Source organism: Phacochoerus africanus, chromosome 3, assembly GCF_016906955.1.
Source record: "Phacochoerus africanus isolate WHEZ1 chromosome 3, ROS_Pafr_v1, whole genome shotgun sequence".
Classification (NCBI taxonomy): Eukaryota; Metazoa; Chordata; class Mammalia; order Artiodactyla; family Suidae; genus Phacochoerus; species Phacochoerus africanus.
The window spans coordinates 174,841,400-174,856,843 of record NC_062546.1 but is presented as its reverse complement, the minus strand read 5'-3'; the positions used below and the strand labels follow the sequence as shown (position 1 = coordinate 174,856,843).

The 15,444-nt window shown below is 41.3% G+C and overlaps 1 protein-coding gene across 4 annotated transcripts in view; it reads left to right on the top strand.

Moving 5' to 3' along the window:
• INO80D (INO80 complex subunit D) overlaps positions 1-5,514 on the top strand; it is a 66,951-nt gene extending 61,437 nt beyond the window's left edge. For all 4 annotated transcript variants that reach the window (XM_047773306.1, XM_047773308.1, XM_047773309.1 and 1 more), the window contains one exon: positions 795-5,514. In XM_047773306.1, the coding sequence (XP_047629262.1) occupies positions 795-1,960 (1,166 nt within the window). In that variant the 3' untranslated portion in view covers positions 1,961-5,514. The remainder of the gene's footprint in view (positions 1-794) is intronic.
• Positions 5,515-15,444: the final 9,930 nt, after the last annotated feature.

Genomic DNA, 15,444 nt, shown 5'->3' with positions numbered 1-15,444 from the left:
GGGCGGGGAGGGGTAGAGAGTAATGCAAAAGCCCGGAAACGGTAACCTCTGAAGGCAGCGGATCATGTGGTGTGAGTCCCTGTGTCCTAGTCTTCACGGCTGCCCCGGGGTGGGGTAGGCAGGGGCTCCTGTGCAGCCTCTGGTCTCACAGCTGAACCGATGGCTGTGTTTTCCGTTTCAGGGACTTTAATGTGAAAGCATACATTCGTCCCCACAGTAGTCACCGCGAGTTTTATGTTGGTAACCCTTCGACTCCCTAAGAACCGAACACTCGGATAAGATGGTCTTTGAGAGTAAATGAACCGAAGCTGTGATTCAGGCTCTGGGACAGTAGGACACCTGAGACCTGTCCCGCCAAGGAATGTTTCCCTCTTTCCTTCCAGTCCATTCTTTGGAAAGTCCTCTTCAGGGGGACCCTGGGGTTTTTTTTTTTTTTTTTTTTGTCTTTTTGCCTTTTCTTGAGCAGCTCCTGCGGCATATGGAGGTTCCCAGGCTAGGGGTCTAATAAGAGCTTTAGCCGCCGGCCTACGCCAGAGCCACAGCAACGCGGGATCCGAGCCACGTCTGCACCACAGCTCACTGGCAACGCCGGATCCTTAACCCACTGAGCAAGGGCAGGGATCGAACCCACAACCTCATGGTTCCTAGTCGGATTCGTTAACCACTGCGCCACGACGGGAACTCTGGGGACTCTGTTTTTAGTAGGATCTTGTTACTGCTAATTCCAGTGTGTGATTTCTGTGTCAGGGGCAGTGAAAGCTCTGCTGGACTGTCGATGGCTCTCGTTTGCTCAGGAAAGAACGGAGACCTCCTCCCCACCACCGAAGAGGCCGAGGAACTTGAACGGGCCTTGCAGGCCGTGACTTCTCTCGAGTGCCTGAGTACCATTGGGGTGCTCACCCAGTCAGACGGTGTGCCCGTCCAGGAGTTGTCAGACAGAGGAATTGGGGTGTTCGCCACAGGGACCGGAGCTTCAGGAATTCAGTCCTTGAGCCGAGAGGTAAACACGGACCTGGGGGAGCTGTTGAATGGGCGTATAGTCCATGACAACTTTTCTAGTCTAGAGCTGGACGAGAACCTGCTCCGTTCTGCTACCTTGTCTAACCCACCTACACCCCTGGCAGGGCAGATCCAGGGGCAGTTCTCTGCCCCAGCCAACGTTGGCCTTACTTCTGCCACTCTGATCAGCCAGAGTGCACTTGGGGAGAGAGCCTTCCCAGGACAGTTTCATGGACTTCATGATGGCAGCCATGCCTCCCAGAGGCCACATCCTGCCCAGCTGCTGAGCAAGGCAGACGACCTAATCACCTCACGACAGCAATACAGCAGTGATCATTCACACTCCTCGCCCCACGGAAGCCATTATGATAGTGAGCACGTGCCGTCTCCCTATAGTGACCATATCACCTCTCCCCACACGACATCTTACTCGGGTGATAACATGGCAGCTACCTTTTCAGCAGAGATGCCCATCATGGCGCAGCACTTGCTCCCAACCCAACTTGAGGTGCCACTTGGAGGCGTCGTCAACCCCAGAACTCACTGGGGCAATCTCCCTGTCAACCTCGGAGATCCCTCTCCATTTAGCAACCTTCTCGGCGCAGATGGACATCTTCTTTCCACTTCCCTATCCACGCCGCCCACCACTTCGAACTCAGAGACCACCCAGCCTGCCTTCGCCACCGTGACCCCCAGCAGCTCCAGTGTGCTCCCGGGGTTACCGCAGACCAGCTTCAGTGGCATGGGGCCTTCTGCTGAACTCCTGGCCTCCACCTCTCCCAAGCAGCAACTCCCTCAGTTCAGCGCAGCCTTCGGCCACCAGCTGAGTTCTCACAGTGGCATTCCCAAGGACCTGCAGCCCAGCCACAGCTCTATAGCCCCTCCCACAGGCTTCACAGTAACAGGTGCCACAGCTACAAGTACCAATAATGCATCTTCTCCCTTTACCTCCCCTAACTGAGCGTGTCTGTGTGTCTGCAGGCAGGTGGGGAACCTGGTGTTTTCTATCTTTTTTTCCCTCTTTTCTCACCCCTTTCCCCTTTTCCTAAAGAAGATTTTAAAAACAACAGATGGGGACTAGAGGAGAACTCCCTTTTCCAGTTAAACGAGTCAGCCTGCGGTGGACCTCGCCTCAGTGTTCACATGTGCTCCTTCGCACTGGTGCTCATCCCCTCGCGGCAGGTCCCCTCTCCCCGTGGTCTCCTTAGCGGCTCAGCACAGTGACTGGAGAGAATCGATTGTTAGCAGTGAGTCCTAGAAGTGGAAGATACCTCAGATTCCCAGTGCCCTTTACTATTTCCTAGTATTCAGATCAACGCTTTCCATTCTAATGCCAGGTCTTGACATAGGTGGGTCTAGATGGCAGGAGTTCCTGTGTAAGAGATAGCAAGTGGTGCGGAGAGGCAGACCCACTGCCCGCCACCGCATGAGGCCAGGATTCCATTCCTAATTGTGATCATGTTCAATTAAAAAGAAAAAAATGTAGTCTTCTGACTGCCTTTGTGTATGTGTGCGCCCACGCGTGTGTTTTTGTGCAGGGCAGGAAGCAGCTGTCCCATTGTTACGTTTTATTTTTTTTCCCCCTAATGAGTAGAAGACTTCTCCTTCCCCACATCTCACCACCCTTCATAAGATTGGTCGTTCTTTCCCACTGAGTTAACTGAGTTTCCTGAATGGAGAGGGCGGTGGTCCGCTGGCGTGAATAGCGCAGCCCTGTTCTGCTAGGTTAGCCCAGAACACAGGAAGCGGGAGTTCACGGCAGTGCCCTGGAGATGTTGTGAAAAGCTTGCCTGGATTGACTGCAGGATTGCTGCGATTCTGAGGTCTGGTGGTTGGTTCTATTGCCTTGTAAGACATGCATTTGTTTCTGAATCCCCTTTCCATGGAATATATTCGCAAGATGTAATTAAAGAAGATATTTTGATGTGGAAAGCAGGATAGGTCAGATAGGTTTGGCGAGATGGGATCTGTGAACCCCTTGATCTGTCTTTTGCTTTTGAATTTTTCATGTTTACAGTAGTGATTCTTTGGTAAGATTTGTAAAATGTTGAAGACACTTGTAGAATCAGTGTACCAGTTGTGAAGTGATGTGTAATATCTGAAGGATATACATTTTAAAGTTCTTTTCAAAACATAATATGGAAATTAGACAAATTTTACCCACCCTTTGGTACTTTTAGAATAATTTAAGTACTTAGGTTTGAGTTTGAGGAAATTTTTTTTCTTCTTAAAGTACCAGGATTTTAGGGTTAAAAATCATATTGAATAGTTTAGTAAGTTGGTGACTATGAAATGAATACGTGAGGTTTCTTTTTACCTGCCTTCTCCCCGCCCCCCCATCCCCCACCCAAGGGTGGAACTAGATTTTAAAGGCATCTGTACTCTGCTTTTGCTGAGAAGTTTCACTGTCCCCTGAGATACCATTGGCTATTTATACCTGAGTCTAGTCTAATTTACATATATATATTTTAAAAGATGAGTAGAGAGAACATATCTATTAATGATGTGATATAATAATTCATTTGTCAGGGAATATTTGATCTTAATTCCTTTTCAATAGGTAAAGATTTGGATGTATTTTCCTACTTCCTATATGTATTCTCTTTATGCCATGCTAATTCTAACCAGTCCCTTCTTTTGAAAGCTTTTCTTTCTCTGCTTTTTAAAGGAATGATGGTGACCAGCAGGCATTATGCAGATACCACGTGCCTGAGATTATGGAGGGGGAAATGTCACATGACTGTATGAAATCATTATATGCCCTATTTTGTATTTATTGAAGTTTCTTTTTGTGGGCCAAAAATATGTTTGTAATATATTAAGTTTTTTTTTAAATCATGGTAATTGATTGGAAGATTTATTTTTTAATAGCTTTGCCTTTTTTGCAGATTGAGAAATTTCTAAATTATAAAATTATGTCACAAAGCAAAATTATATTTGGTAGCACCATAAATTTCTATTCTGAATGGTGAGAACAGATAATTGAATATTTCTCACCTGCGAACCTATGTTAGTAAGCTTTTTTATTTTAATGTACTGTAATGAAATGATTATGAGTAGTTACCGCTGCTCAAAAGCGTCATGTAGTTTGCTAAACTCTTTTCACATCCCATTACAATCATCACGAGATAACTGTCCATTCCCAGTGATTCGGTTTTCATCTCCGTTGTGTACTAATTATAAAGGTTGTCACAGAGCAGCCCGTTGACTTTCTTTGTTACTGAGGAAAAATTGGTATATACACATTGACTTTCTTATCAGCTCTTCTTCGACAGCAAAGGGGAAGTCATGGGATGTTGATTTGAACTTTTCTGGCTATTTGTCCCTCGTGGTAGCTGCTTAAAATTCTTCAGTTATCAAAACTGAGTTTGCAGTAAGTTGCACATTTTATTGTTTGCAATTTTCTGTTTTCTGTGCATTTTAAAGCCCTTTTCTGCTTTCTGATAAGGAGGCATGAAATGATCAGGAATGTTGCCAGTTACAGCTTCACACCAAAAACTTTGAGTAAATTCATTTTTTTTTTTTGTAGATGCCCACGACGATAGCTCAAGAAAGGGCACCAGTAGGAAGTACCAGTGTAGGTCTGCAGAATTAGCAAAAAAACAAATCTTTCTTCTCGTTTCACCTGCTTCAAAACAAATACCCGAGCTTGCAATTTGCTTTGCTCTTGCTGTTCTCGCGAGTCCCTTTTCGGAAGAGAGGAGAACATCTGTGAACCCAGAGATATCCGTTCTGTTGTTCTTTTAGCTAATGGAGCAATTCTAGTCTCTTAGTAGTAGGTTTGCAATTGATAATGTATAAAGAAAGGAATGAAGTGTCTTTTACTCCAGAAATATGAAAATCAGTGTCTTTTAAAATATCGCTTATGCTATATATCAAGGCAATACTGGAATCAAAAACAAATGTTATATAAGGTTCTATCTAATTAGGTGGATACCAGCTTTCATGCTAGTGTTAAACTCATGAGAAATAGTGGCAAAGAAGGTTCACTCTGTTTCTGCAGTTCTTTGGGACCATTTATGAAGGCCAGTTAGATAGTGTTAATGTGACCTAATTTACCTGCTGCAGTTAATGGATACATTCTGTGCTCTGAGAATCTGAATTCCATTCTAATGTGTAATATTCACTGGCTGTGATCTATAGCATCCAAAGGAAAGATGTGTTTTTCTCCTTTACACTCTCTATATAATTGTTTATATTATTTTAAAGTACTTAAGATGTTGTTTTTCCTCTGTACAAATGGCCTAGCAATTTGCACATCTGGGTAGATTTTGTAGTTAGTAAACAAGTCACAATAGTAAATAGCAATTACACTTAACCCACCAAGTGACAGACTATGCAATGGAGAAAATTTTCCAGTTATCGCCACATAGCTTGTATGGCAAAGGATTATTTTCTCTAGTGATCTACCATGTGAGATAGAACTGCTTCATAAATGACTTCCTGAGCGATTTCTTGTTGGCAGCCGGTGTGGTCTGTCTCGTGTCCCTCCAAAAAAAGAGTCTAATTTAATGAGCAAATAGTAGGTATGGAGGTAAAGTTGGAAAATTCTGTCTTCTTTTCCTTAAAATTGTAGTTACTCTCTTGAGCGGTTGAAGGCTAAAGAAAGCTAATACTTCATCTTTGCCAAATAATTATGTATAGGAGTTATTTTTTAACTAAGCCCGAGCTCCCCGCCGCAAGTTAAGAATCATGGTTTTCTGTGACTAACACTAAAGCTTTTGCTTATCAGAGCTCATTCTCAGTCCCCAGTGACGGTCCAGAGAGGCTGAGACAGTTGTTTGACTTGGAAGGAGATGCTGTCCGGGATCCACACAGCTGCCCTCGCCATACGTACCATTCTCTTTTACATGAAAAGTTTTACCGTTTCTGTTGCCCTGAACCGTGGGGCTTTTATCATTTGGCACTAGAACGTGAGCCTATGTTGGGTCGTACCCGTGCTGTAAGTCCGCGGTACTTGCCTGCATCGGGCGGGGGGGGGGGGTGGAGGTGATGGGTGGTGGGTTTCATCAACACTTGCAGGAGGCCTTTGGTCCCTGTTAGTCCAGAAGGTGGCTATGGATCAGTATGGCCAAAAGAGGAGGATCCTAGTAACACTAAACTCAAGCTAATAGGTTTGAAATGCATTTCAATGTTGTCTAGTGTCCAGTTTCTTCATCCTCTTTCTTTTTAGCCTTCTTTTCACATTCTATTAAATTCTCTTTTTCATCTGGTATGTATAGAATAATATAATGGTCATTTAAATGGTCGATGGAACTCTGAAGTTCAGTGAGGCAATTTAAAGGATTCCCTGAAAGAAAAATGGAGTCATACCGAATCTTTCCTCGCAGACACCTACATCGCTCCAAGGGTTTTTTTCCTGATGAGAAATATATTTCTTGGGGATGGGGTTGGGGGAATGTATATGTGATGGAACAAAGATTTTTTTTTTTCTCTTCCTATCAGTACATTGAAAACAACTGGATTTTCATGGGCATTCTATAGAAAAGTAAAACGGTGTAACAACTTCTGAACATCTTGAACTTTATAAGCTTTCCAATATCATATTCTGGAGGGACCCCCAAATCCATGTTTAATAGATTCAAGTAACATTTTTAAAATACTATCTCTCAGAAGATGTGTAATAAAATATCAGCAAAGAAGATATTTGGATATTCTATTAAGCCTTTTCTTCTGAGCAGTGATTTAGGAAAGAAAACATAAAGTATAAATGAATAATCATGTCTCTCCTGATAACCAGTGTCATGAATGCGAAAGTGGTGGGTCAAACAGCCTTATTTCTAAGTAGCAAAAATTCTCTTTTCACTCCAGCTCTTACTTTTTATTAGCTTTCCTCTCTCTGCACTGTGATACAGAGCAAATAAAGGGAAACGTGGCATTTCCGAGAGAGAGCAAATTAGGAATGACTTTTTTAACCCCAGGTTCCCAAACCTTGGGAATGTTTGGCTACTTTGAATGGCAGGGTTTTTGTGATCTAAAGTTCAGTCTGAAAAACCCTCTCAGAAGAGAAAGCCTGTCTACCCCTTAGTAGCTCTATGTAGGGCAGCTCAGCTTCCCTTCCTCCTCCCCTTCTGCCTGCTCGTGAGGCTCACCCCCAGCCCTGAAGTGTGCACACGCTCGCAGGATCTGTACTGCTCCTGGCCCAAGACTCAGAGAATCCCATTCTTTCACTTGGTTTTGGTTTGTTTCTTTAAGCTGGGGACCACTGAAGTAAGCTCTATGTGCACCCAAAGTTCCCCTTGGAAAAATTTTCAACCTGCAGTGCAGAAGGCTCCAATGCAGTTAAATGTCACCCTTGCTTTTACTCGTGGAATAGACTGATTTGCCCTGAGGTGACCCCGCCCTGCATCGTTAAAGGTACAGTTGGCTCCAGCCGATGATGAGTGTGGAAGGGATGGGGAGCTTGGTACTCGTGACGTTGTCTTCATCTGCTTGGGGTTGAATCAGTTCCTCTCAACAGTGATAGTTCTTTTCACTGTATAGCGTTGAGTATGTCTCAGGGATTCCTTGTGGAAATTAGGGCAGTTTTTAAAATACGAAAAATAGTTTTAAAAGAAACTAAAGGTGACTCATCATTGAAGAGAGCGCAAGAAAGAGACAACATTTGGTTTCGTAGCCCACAGTGTCTTCTTGCATGGGACTCTTCCTTCTCCTTCGGGCTCTCATCTCAGCCTCAGCATACAGAATCCTTTCCCACCACGCACAGCTTTAAAACTTTTATTTAAAAATGTCCTTCCCCAATGAGCTTTCAGAATACTTATTGTAGAATTTAAGAGAAAAGGTATATTAATTTATGCTATTAACATCACCTCATAAATTATAAGTTTTATACTAAAGCTGTATTGAGTGTAATGAATTATGTTGCCTATGTGTTTAATAGCTAAAAAATTATATATGAGCTTTTTTTTTTTTTTTTTAACAAAACAAACTAGTGAAGCACCTTTTTACACTGGATCTCTGCCGTGTCAAGGTGTATAGCTATCCTTTGCTACCTTGCAGATATAGAAAAGGATATCCTGGGGCCTCAAAACGTAGAACACCTTTAGACCATTTATTACTGCTCATAGAACTGTTGAGAATCATGTTTCTTTAGTAAATGATCTGTGGTTTACACTTAAGATGGCTAGAAGCTTAGTAACAGGGTAAATAGAAATACATAGATCAAGTAAAACTCCCAACTACTGTAGCTGGAATTTGTAAATTAAGTTTTTAAGTCCTCTTTTATTTCCTATGGATTTATTCTTTAATTACAGTTTATTCTGTAAGTTGGGAAGTACAATAGAGAAAATAATAAATCTAGATGTTCTCAGTGTCTTATTCAGGAACTTCTTATCCCTCCTCACTAAGGAATTCCCACTGTGACTTCAAAAATAGAATTACCGTACTTGTGTGCATGTATATGTCTGTGTTTTTACACACATGCAAAAATATACATTGGGGGCACGTGTGCGCGAGAGAGGGATGTGTGCTTAGGGAAAAGAGAGAAAGCTAACAGAATGTATTGTAGAAATAGGATTTATTTAGTCGAGGGTATTGGACTTCCTTTCTCATCGTCTCTTGTTATAAGTACACCAAATTCTTGATTATGTTTTTATGTTAAAAGGCTAGCTCTGATATCATGTGCATTTGATTTCAACCCTTTGATTAACTTATACTGTTTTTAAAATGACATAAGAAACAGCAGGTTCTAAGACCAGCCTCTCGCTTTTGAGCGTAAAAATAAGAGAGAGACAGACCTGGACACGAGCTGTGTTTCTGTTGGGGTGATGGAACCAGAGATCAGTTGAACCACCTTTTTTATGTTCATATCATATTCTGAGTTATAAAATATGATTGATCACCCTTTCTTGGTAAAGTTAAGAAAAGGATAGGCCTTTTATAAAGAATGCCATTTTTTGAAGGGGCTGCTTTGTTTAAAGAATTGGTAGGATTTTTTCACCATGCACATTTCAGCTGGGTGGATTTCAGTCATTTCCAAGAATTAAAACACAAAACAAAACTACTCAGCTATGCTATTATTTATGAAGTTAGCGTGCCTGCCAACCCCCATATTTGACTATAGGAAAATTATGCTACCCTTGGCTTTTACGTGATTCATGTGGGATTTTTTTTTTTTTTAAGTACATTCCTATATTTTGAGTTTTGTCATTTTGCTGTACATTCATTACTGGAGTATCTGGTTGGTCTAAAATAGTCAAAACTAGAGTTGTTACTAAATGCTCCAATCACATTTATTTTTTAATATTAAAAAAATCATGTACTTTGAAACATGTCAGAACAACTTCAGATAATACGTCTGAATTCGTAGTTAACTTTGAAGCCTCGTTCATCTTAGATATACTCAAGACCTAGGAAAGCTTTGTATGTTGTTCTTTTTACAGTTGTATTTTTGCAGCATCTCCCAGTTTCATCCATTCTCGCTTTATGGATTTTCCAAAATCTGCATATTTCTTGTACATATGCATGCAAAAGAAAGAAGGGAGGTTGTATTGGTGCCATTTCTCCCTTCAGTTACTGGTTAATGGGATTTGCTAGAATAAATTCCCCCTGATTGAAGGGTGAACACAGACCCTTTTGTGTATATCTATCTGTACAGAGGTGTATATGGGATGTGGTGGCACTTTGCTGAATGTGAACTTGCCTTGTCAATGGGAAGATTGAGAAGTATTATGTTTATTTATACATTTGTATAAATCTATATATACACGTATGTATATGTGTGTGTATAGATAAAGCTATATACATATATTTCCCTAAAAACGTGTGTGTATAATAGATAAACAGCCTTTGTTAAGCAAGATTATACGTCTATGGAAAGTTCTGGATTGTTCTATGAGCAGGAGGAGGTCATAGTCTAGAGTGGTGGTCAGAGCATACAAAGATTGGAGTCCTTTGGATGATAGTCTTGTCTATGAATTCCTCTTAGAAACTGTTCTTACTTGCCAATTCCACTTATTCTTCATTTTCATTACCTTCTAAGTCAATCGCTCACCATTTTAAAAAATCACACTTCATTGTATTTTTCCCTTTATGGCCTTTCTAGCCAGAATCATTTGGCTTAACTATATTTCATTAACTCTTCAGTTGTTTCCTTTAAAGATTTTGGCTCTGAAATTTCCCAGAAGGTAGACGTTTTGGTAATTTTTCTGTCCAGTAATTTTGAGAATTGTATATCATCTTTATCTCAGAAATAACCAATAAAGAAAAGACACCAACATTCAAACAAAACTAATTTGAAAGTTTTACCTAGATAATTGTGGGACGTTTTACTTAAATTGAAAAAGGACTTAATTATGATTTTATGATTGACATTAACGTTAGGTTTCTTTTGTCATTTATGGTCGGTCGTAAATGTGTCATTTTAAAAATTTGGTTTACTCTGTGACTTAATCATAAACTTGCCATTTTCATGTTAATGAAAAGCCTCTCGAATTCTAGAACTCATTTTATTCATGATGAAACTGCTTTAATGAATTCTCACGTAATGAATTCTGCTATATTTCCTTTTGACTTTTCTCGCATTTGTGACATTCTTTTTAACTTTGCTGCAGCTCTCTTGCATCCCTATATATTGTGCCTTTAAAGCTTTTATGCACACACAGACAAAAGTGTATATATACATGTTGGAGCATGTGTACATATACTTTCGTATATACTCACACAGTATGTCTCTAGTATATATTGTGGGAGTGGACATATAGATACTCAAAGGCAATGGAATGTTGCTCTCTAGGTATATATGTATATAAATAGTGTTGATATCCTGTATATACACATGTATATGTACGAGTTTTAAATGGCAATCTTTTACATTTAGCAAAATGCTGCCCCTACTGGAATATTGTCACTGCAATGGCAGTTGTATGTAGTGATTTAAAATACATTATCAAAAGTTATTTAAAGAACATTTTAAAGTCACATCTAAAGACATCCACACATTATTTATTAATCTTCCGTTTCCTTTTATTGTTATTATTTTTTTTAACTGAAAGGGAGACTGTCATTTTTAAAATGCCATCTGTCCCATGAGAGAAAGAGAGGGCTGGAGACTCACTTGAGGAACCTTGTGCATTTTCCTCTCTCTGAAATGGAGATGTGCCGCAAACCAGCCTTCAGTTATAAAGCAAACCTAACATTTCCATTACTGCATGTCACCCACCATCTCCTAGATCAACTTAATTCACCGATCTGCCTCTTCCTTTCATTAATAAGTAATGATCCTTGAGATCATTTTGCCTGGGGGAAGTGAACTACTCTCTAGCTGCAGGGGAATCTATCACCTAATTGTTATTCTGCCTTGTTCAGAATTCAACTTTGAGAGAAGGCAGCCCCATCATGAAGCTGTCTTACGCATGTTTTGCATTCATTTAGTTAAAGGTTTTCCCAACCTCTTTTTTTTTTTTTTTTTTAAATCAGAGAACTCCAAGTCTGCATGCACTCGACATAGATTTAATTCTTACTCCCCACAGCTTCAGGTATTTTTCATTAGTAAATCAATTTGACACACTGAATGGAATAATACTAAGAAAAAACTGTTAAGTATTTTATTTTGTGATGACTTGGCAGCAGATTACATTTCAAGACCTTACAGAGAGAGGAACATAGATGGACAATCCTAGATCGTAAAATGCTAACAAAAAACAGGTGGAGTAAGAGTACCCTGAAGACAAAGGGAGAGGTTGGGGCTTGAGGGGTTTCACAGAGTAGCTTAGCTGAAACCTGATATCAGAAGCAGCCTTTAACAGAAGCCTCTTGGCAATTACATGGTACTAACCAGAGCACGGAAGTACAGGTTGAAACCAAGTTGCAGTGGGAAATCAAAGGTGAGAGGTAGTTTATTGGAAACCAGTAAATGACAGGTTGCACAGTCCTGAAATCTCTTCTAACAAAGTAACTGCACGGTAGCAAGGACTAGCCATTCTCAAAGCCCTTCTTTTTCAGTGTTCTCCTTCACCTTGGCACACAAGTATGTTTTAATGCCATACATTAAAAAAATATTTACAAAAAAAAAAAAAAAGCGCTGCTTAAAGGGAATTTACAAACTGAGAATCTTCTCTTATTTATGTTAATAGTGGCTGGAAGCTTAGTTATATGCACAAAAACTAGGAGCCACTTGTTTCTGCACAGACTGTAGGAGCAAGGAGAAGAGATTGGCAGGTTTGAGAAGAGGCCCCCAGTTCAGTGGAAAGGCATGTTTAGGCATTGGGTGTGGCGTTGCTGGGGGAGACCACATCTGGGGAGATGATGGGCTTCTGGTTTGTAATTTCCCTTTAAACAAGCAGAGATGGCTCACATTTTCCATATATATCTCAATGAATGTACTGTATTACTGTTTTAAAAAATTTGATGAAATAATAATGGATTGGTCTCCTTTTGTTATCTGGTCCTTGTTTAATTTGTTTAAGGGTTTTTGTATACAAAGTTTACATTTTTATGTATATTTTTCTTGTGTAAAAACTGATGTAATATGTGTATAAAACACTGTATGTATTATCTGTATATAGTGTGACAAAAATGATTTTTCTTTCTTTCTTTTGGATGTATTAATAAACCTTGCTGTGAAGTAGCCTTGCTTTTGATAAAATTCCCTTTGGCTGGATATTGATAGAAGCTGCTAATCTAGGGTAAGTATTTTGTTCTCCTTTGTTATTTAAATAGTAAATATTTTGGAGTTCCCGTCGTGGCGCAGTGGTTAACGAATCCGACTTGGAACCATGAGGTTGCGGGTTCGGTCCCTGCCCTTGCTCAGTGGGTTAACGATCCGGCGTTGCCGTGAGCTGTGGTGTAGGTTGCAGATGCAGCTCGGATCCCGCGTTGCTGTGGCTCTGGCGTAGGCCGGTGGCTACAGCTCCAATTCGACCCCTAGCCTGGGAACCTCCATATGCCGTGGGAGCGGCCCAAGAAATAGCAAAAAGACAAAAATAAATAAATAAATAAATAGTAAATATTTTTTTAATCTATTTTATATTTTGTCAAGAACTCCAGGGAGCTGTATTCATCGTTCTTTCTGGCGAGACTACCAGTGATTAATATTTGTGTAATAGCAAAAGAAAATATTTGCGTAATAGCCATGGATCAATTAAATGCTAATGAAGTTGACTTTAATGTGGTATCCAAACTAGAAATCCAACCAGAAGTTGCATTTGAAATTGTTATATGCTCTAATGGAGGTCTTGCAAGCCAATTTCTCTTCCCTTAATCAGGAGCCCCTTCTCATTTTCATAGTTTAACAAGTATAAGGAAAAACTTCATGTTGTATAATGAAAGTAATAACAAACAAAAAACTGAAAAAAAAACCCTCTCCCTTTAAGGCATTGCCAAATCCCTGCCTTCTATCTCCTTGGAATTGAATTACCTTTTTTTTATGGCCCTACCCGAGGCATGTGGAAGTTCCCCATCCAGGGATCAATACGGGCCACAGCATCGACTGGAGCTGTGGCAGTGGCAGTCAGATTCTTAACCCACTGTGCCACAGCAGGAACTCCAAATTGCTTTTTTTATTTTTTTATTTTTAGGGCTGCACGCATGGCATATGGAGGTTCCCAAGCTAGGGGTCCAATCGGAGTTACAGCTGCCAGCCACAGCCACAGCAACACGGGTCCGAGCCTCGTCTGTGACCTACACTATAGTCCACGGCAACAGCCCACGGCAACACCAGATCCTTAACCCACTGAGCGAGGCCAGGGATTGAACCCAAAACCTCATGGTTCCTAGTTGGATTTATTTCTGCTGCGGCATGACAGGAACTCCAAATTACCTTTTTTAATATGTAGGTTGGAACTTTTCATTTCCTGTGATGGAGGAATTTTGTGGTACAGATAGATGCTAGGACAAAATTCACCAAAAATTAGTCTTGTCGGAGTTCCCGTCGTGGCGTCGTGGTTAACGAATCCGACTAGGAACCATGAGGTTGCGGGTTCAGTCCCTGCTCTTGCTCAGTGGGTTGACGATCCGGCGTTGCCTTGAGCTGTGGTGTAGGTTGCAGACGCGGCTCGGATCCCGCGTTGCTGTGGCTGTGGTGTAGGCCAGTGGCTACAGCTCCAATTGGACCCCTAGCCTGGGAACCTCCATATGCCGTGGGAGCGGCCCAAGAAATAGCAAAAAAAGACAAAAAAAAATTGGTCTTGTCACATTTCTCCTGTCAAGTGCTTAGAGTGATAGAATGCTGTATTAAGTTCATGTTAGAAAGAGGTCATTTCCAAACAAAGGAGAGAGAGAATTTTGTAGAGGACAGTGCATCTGACAGAGTATTCAAGTATTTAGACATTTCTCCAAAAATGGAGAAAGAGAGTTCTCTGGTGGCCTAATGGTCCAGCATTGTCACTTCGATGACATGGGTTTGATCCCTAGCCTGGGAACGTCCATGTGCCAAGGATCTGGAAAAAAAAAAAAAAAAAGAAATGGAGAAAGCTGAATAGCAGTTACGTTGCCTTATGGTTTGTGTGAGAAAGGGAGCCATTTATCCCGACGTGTGTGGATGTATGGAAAGTGGTGAGGAATAGAGTGGAGAAGTCGCTGGGAGTGAAAGCACAGTGAGCATGGAAGCCTAGACCAGGCGAGTGAGACAAGGGAAGGCTGGTCAGCTGTGACTCCGGAGGACAAATCTGGCGTCATTTAAGAGGCTGAGGTCCACGATAGAGAGGAGAGTTAGGATGTGGCTACTGCAGTGGTGAGGCTTGTTAATGAACGAGAAACTCATGGCAGTAAAAGAAGGGAGGGATTAGAAATAATTTGGAAACCTACTGATTAGATGTCGGGAACGAGGGAGGAGGAGGAGGAGGAATCAAATGAGGTCTTACCCCTGAATTTCTGGAATGCTGATACTGGTGGCAGGAGTGGTCACATCAGGGGTTTTAGAAAATCAATGGGTTTTTTTTTGTTTGTTTTTTGTTTTTTCTTTTTCCAATAGGTTTTACATACAGAAGTTTTGACTTGGAAGCAGGGGCATCCAGTTGGCATAGTTAGGGCTCTGAAGAGAGACTCAAGCTGAAGCTACAGATACAGAAGTTATGGACGTAGAGTTGATGGTTAAAGCTGGCTGTAAATGATCAAGGATGAATAAGGAGAGGTTTGGGAGAACCCCTCTGTAATCTATTTTATTTGTGGAGTTCCCATTGTGGCTCAGTGGGTTAAGAACCAAAGTAGTATCCTTGAGGACTTGGGTTCAATCTCCAGCCTCACTCAGTGGGTTAAGGATTTGGTGTTGCCGCAAACTGCAGTGAAGTTTGGGGATGCAGCTCAGCTCTGGCGTTGCTGTGGCTGTGGTGCAGACCGGCAGCTCCGATTCCACCCCTAGCCTGGGAACTTTCAAATGCCTCAGGTGCAGTCCTAAATAATAAAAGAAAGATGGTAAGTAAGGATTTAGACAAACTAAATTGAGAGTGATGATGACTGAATATGGAGGTGCAGGTCCTCGGGAAGCCGTAGGAGATGTGAGGCTGTAAA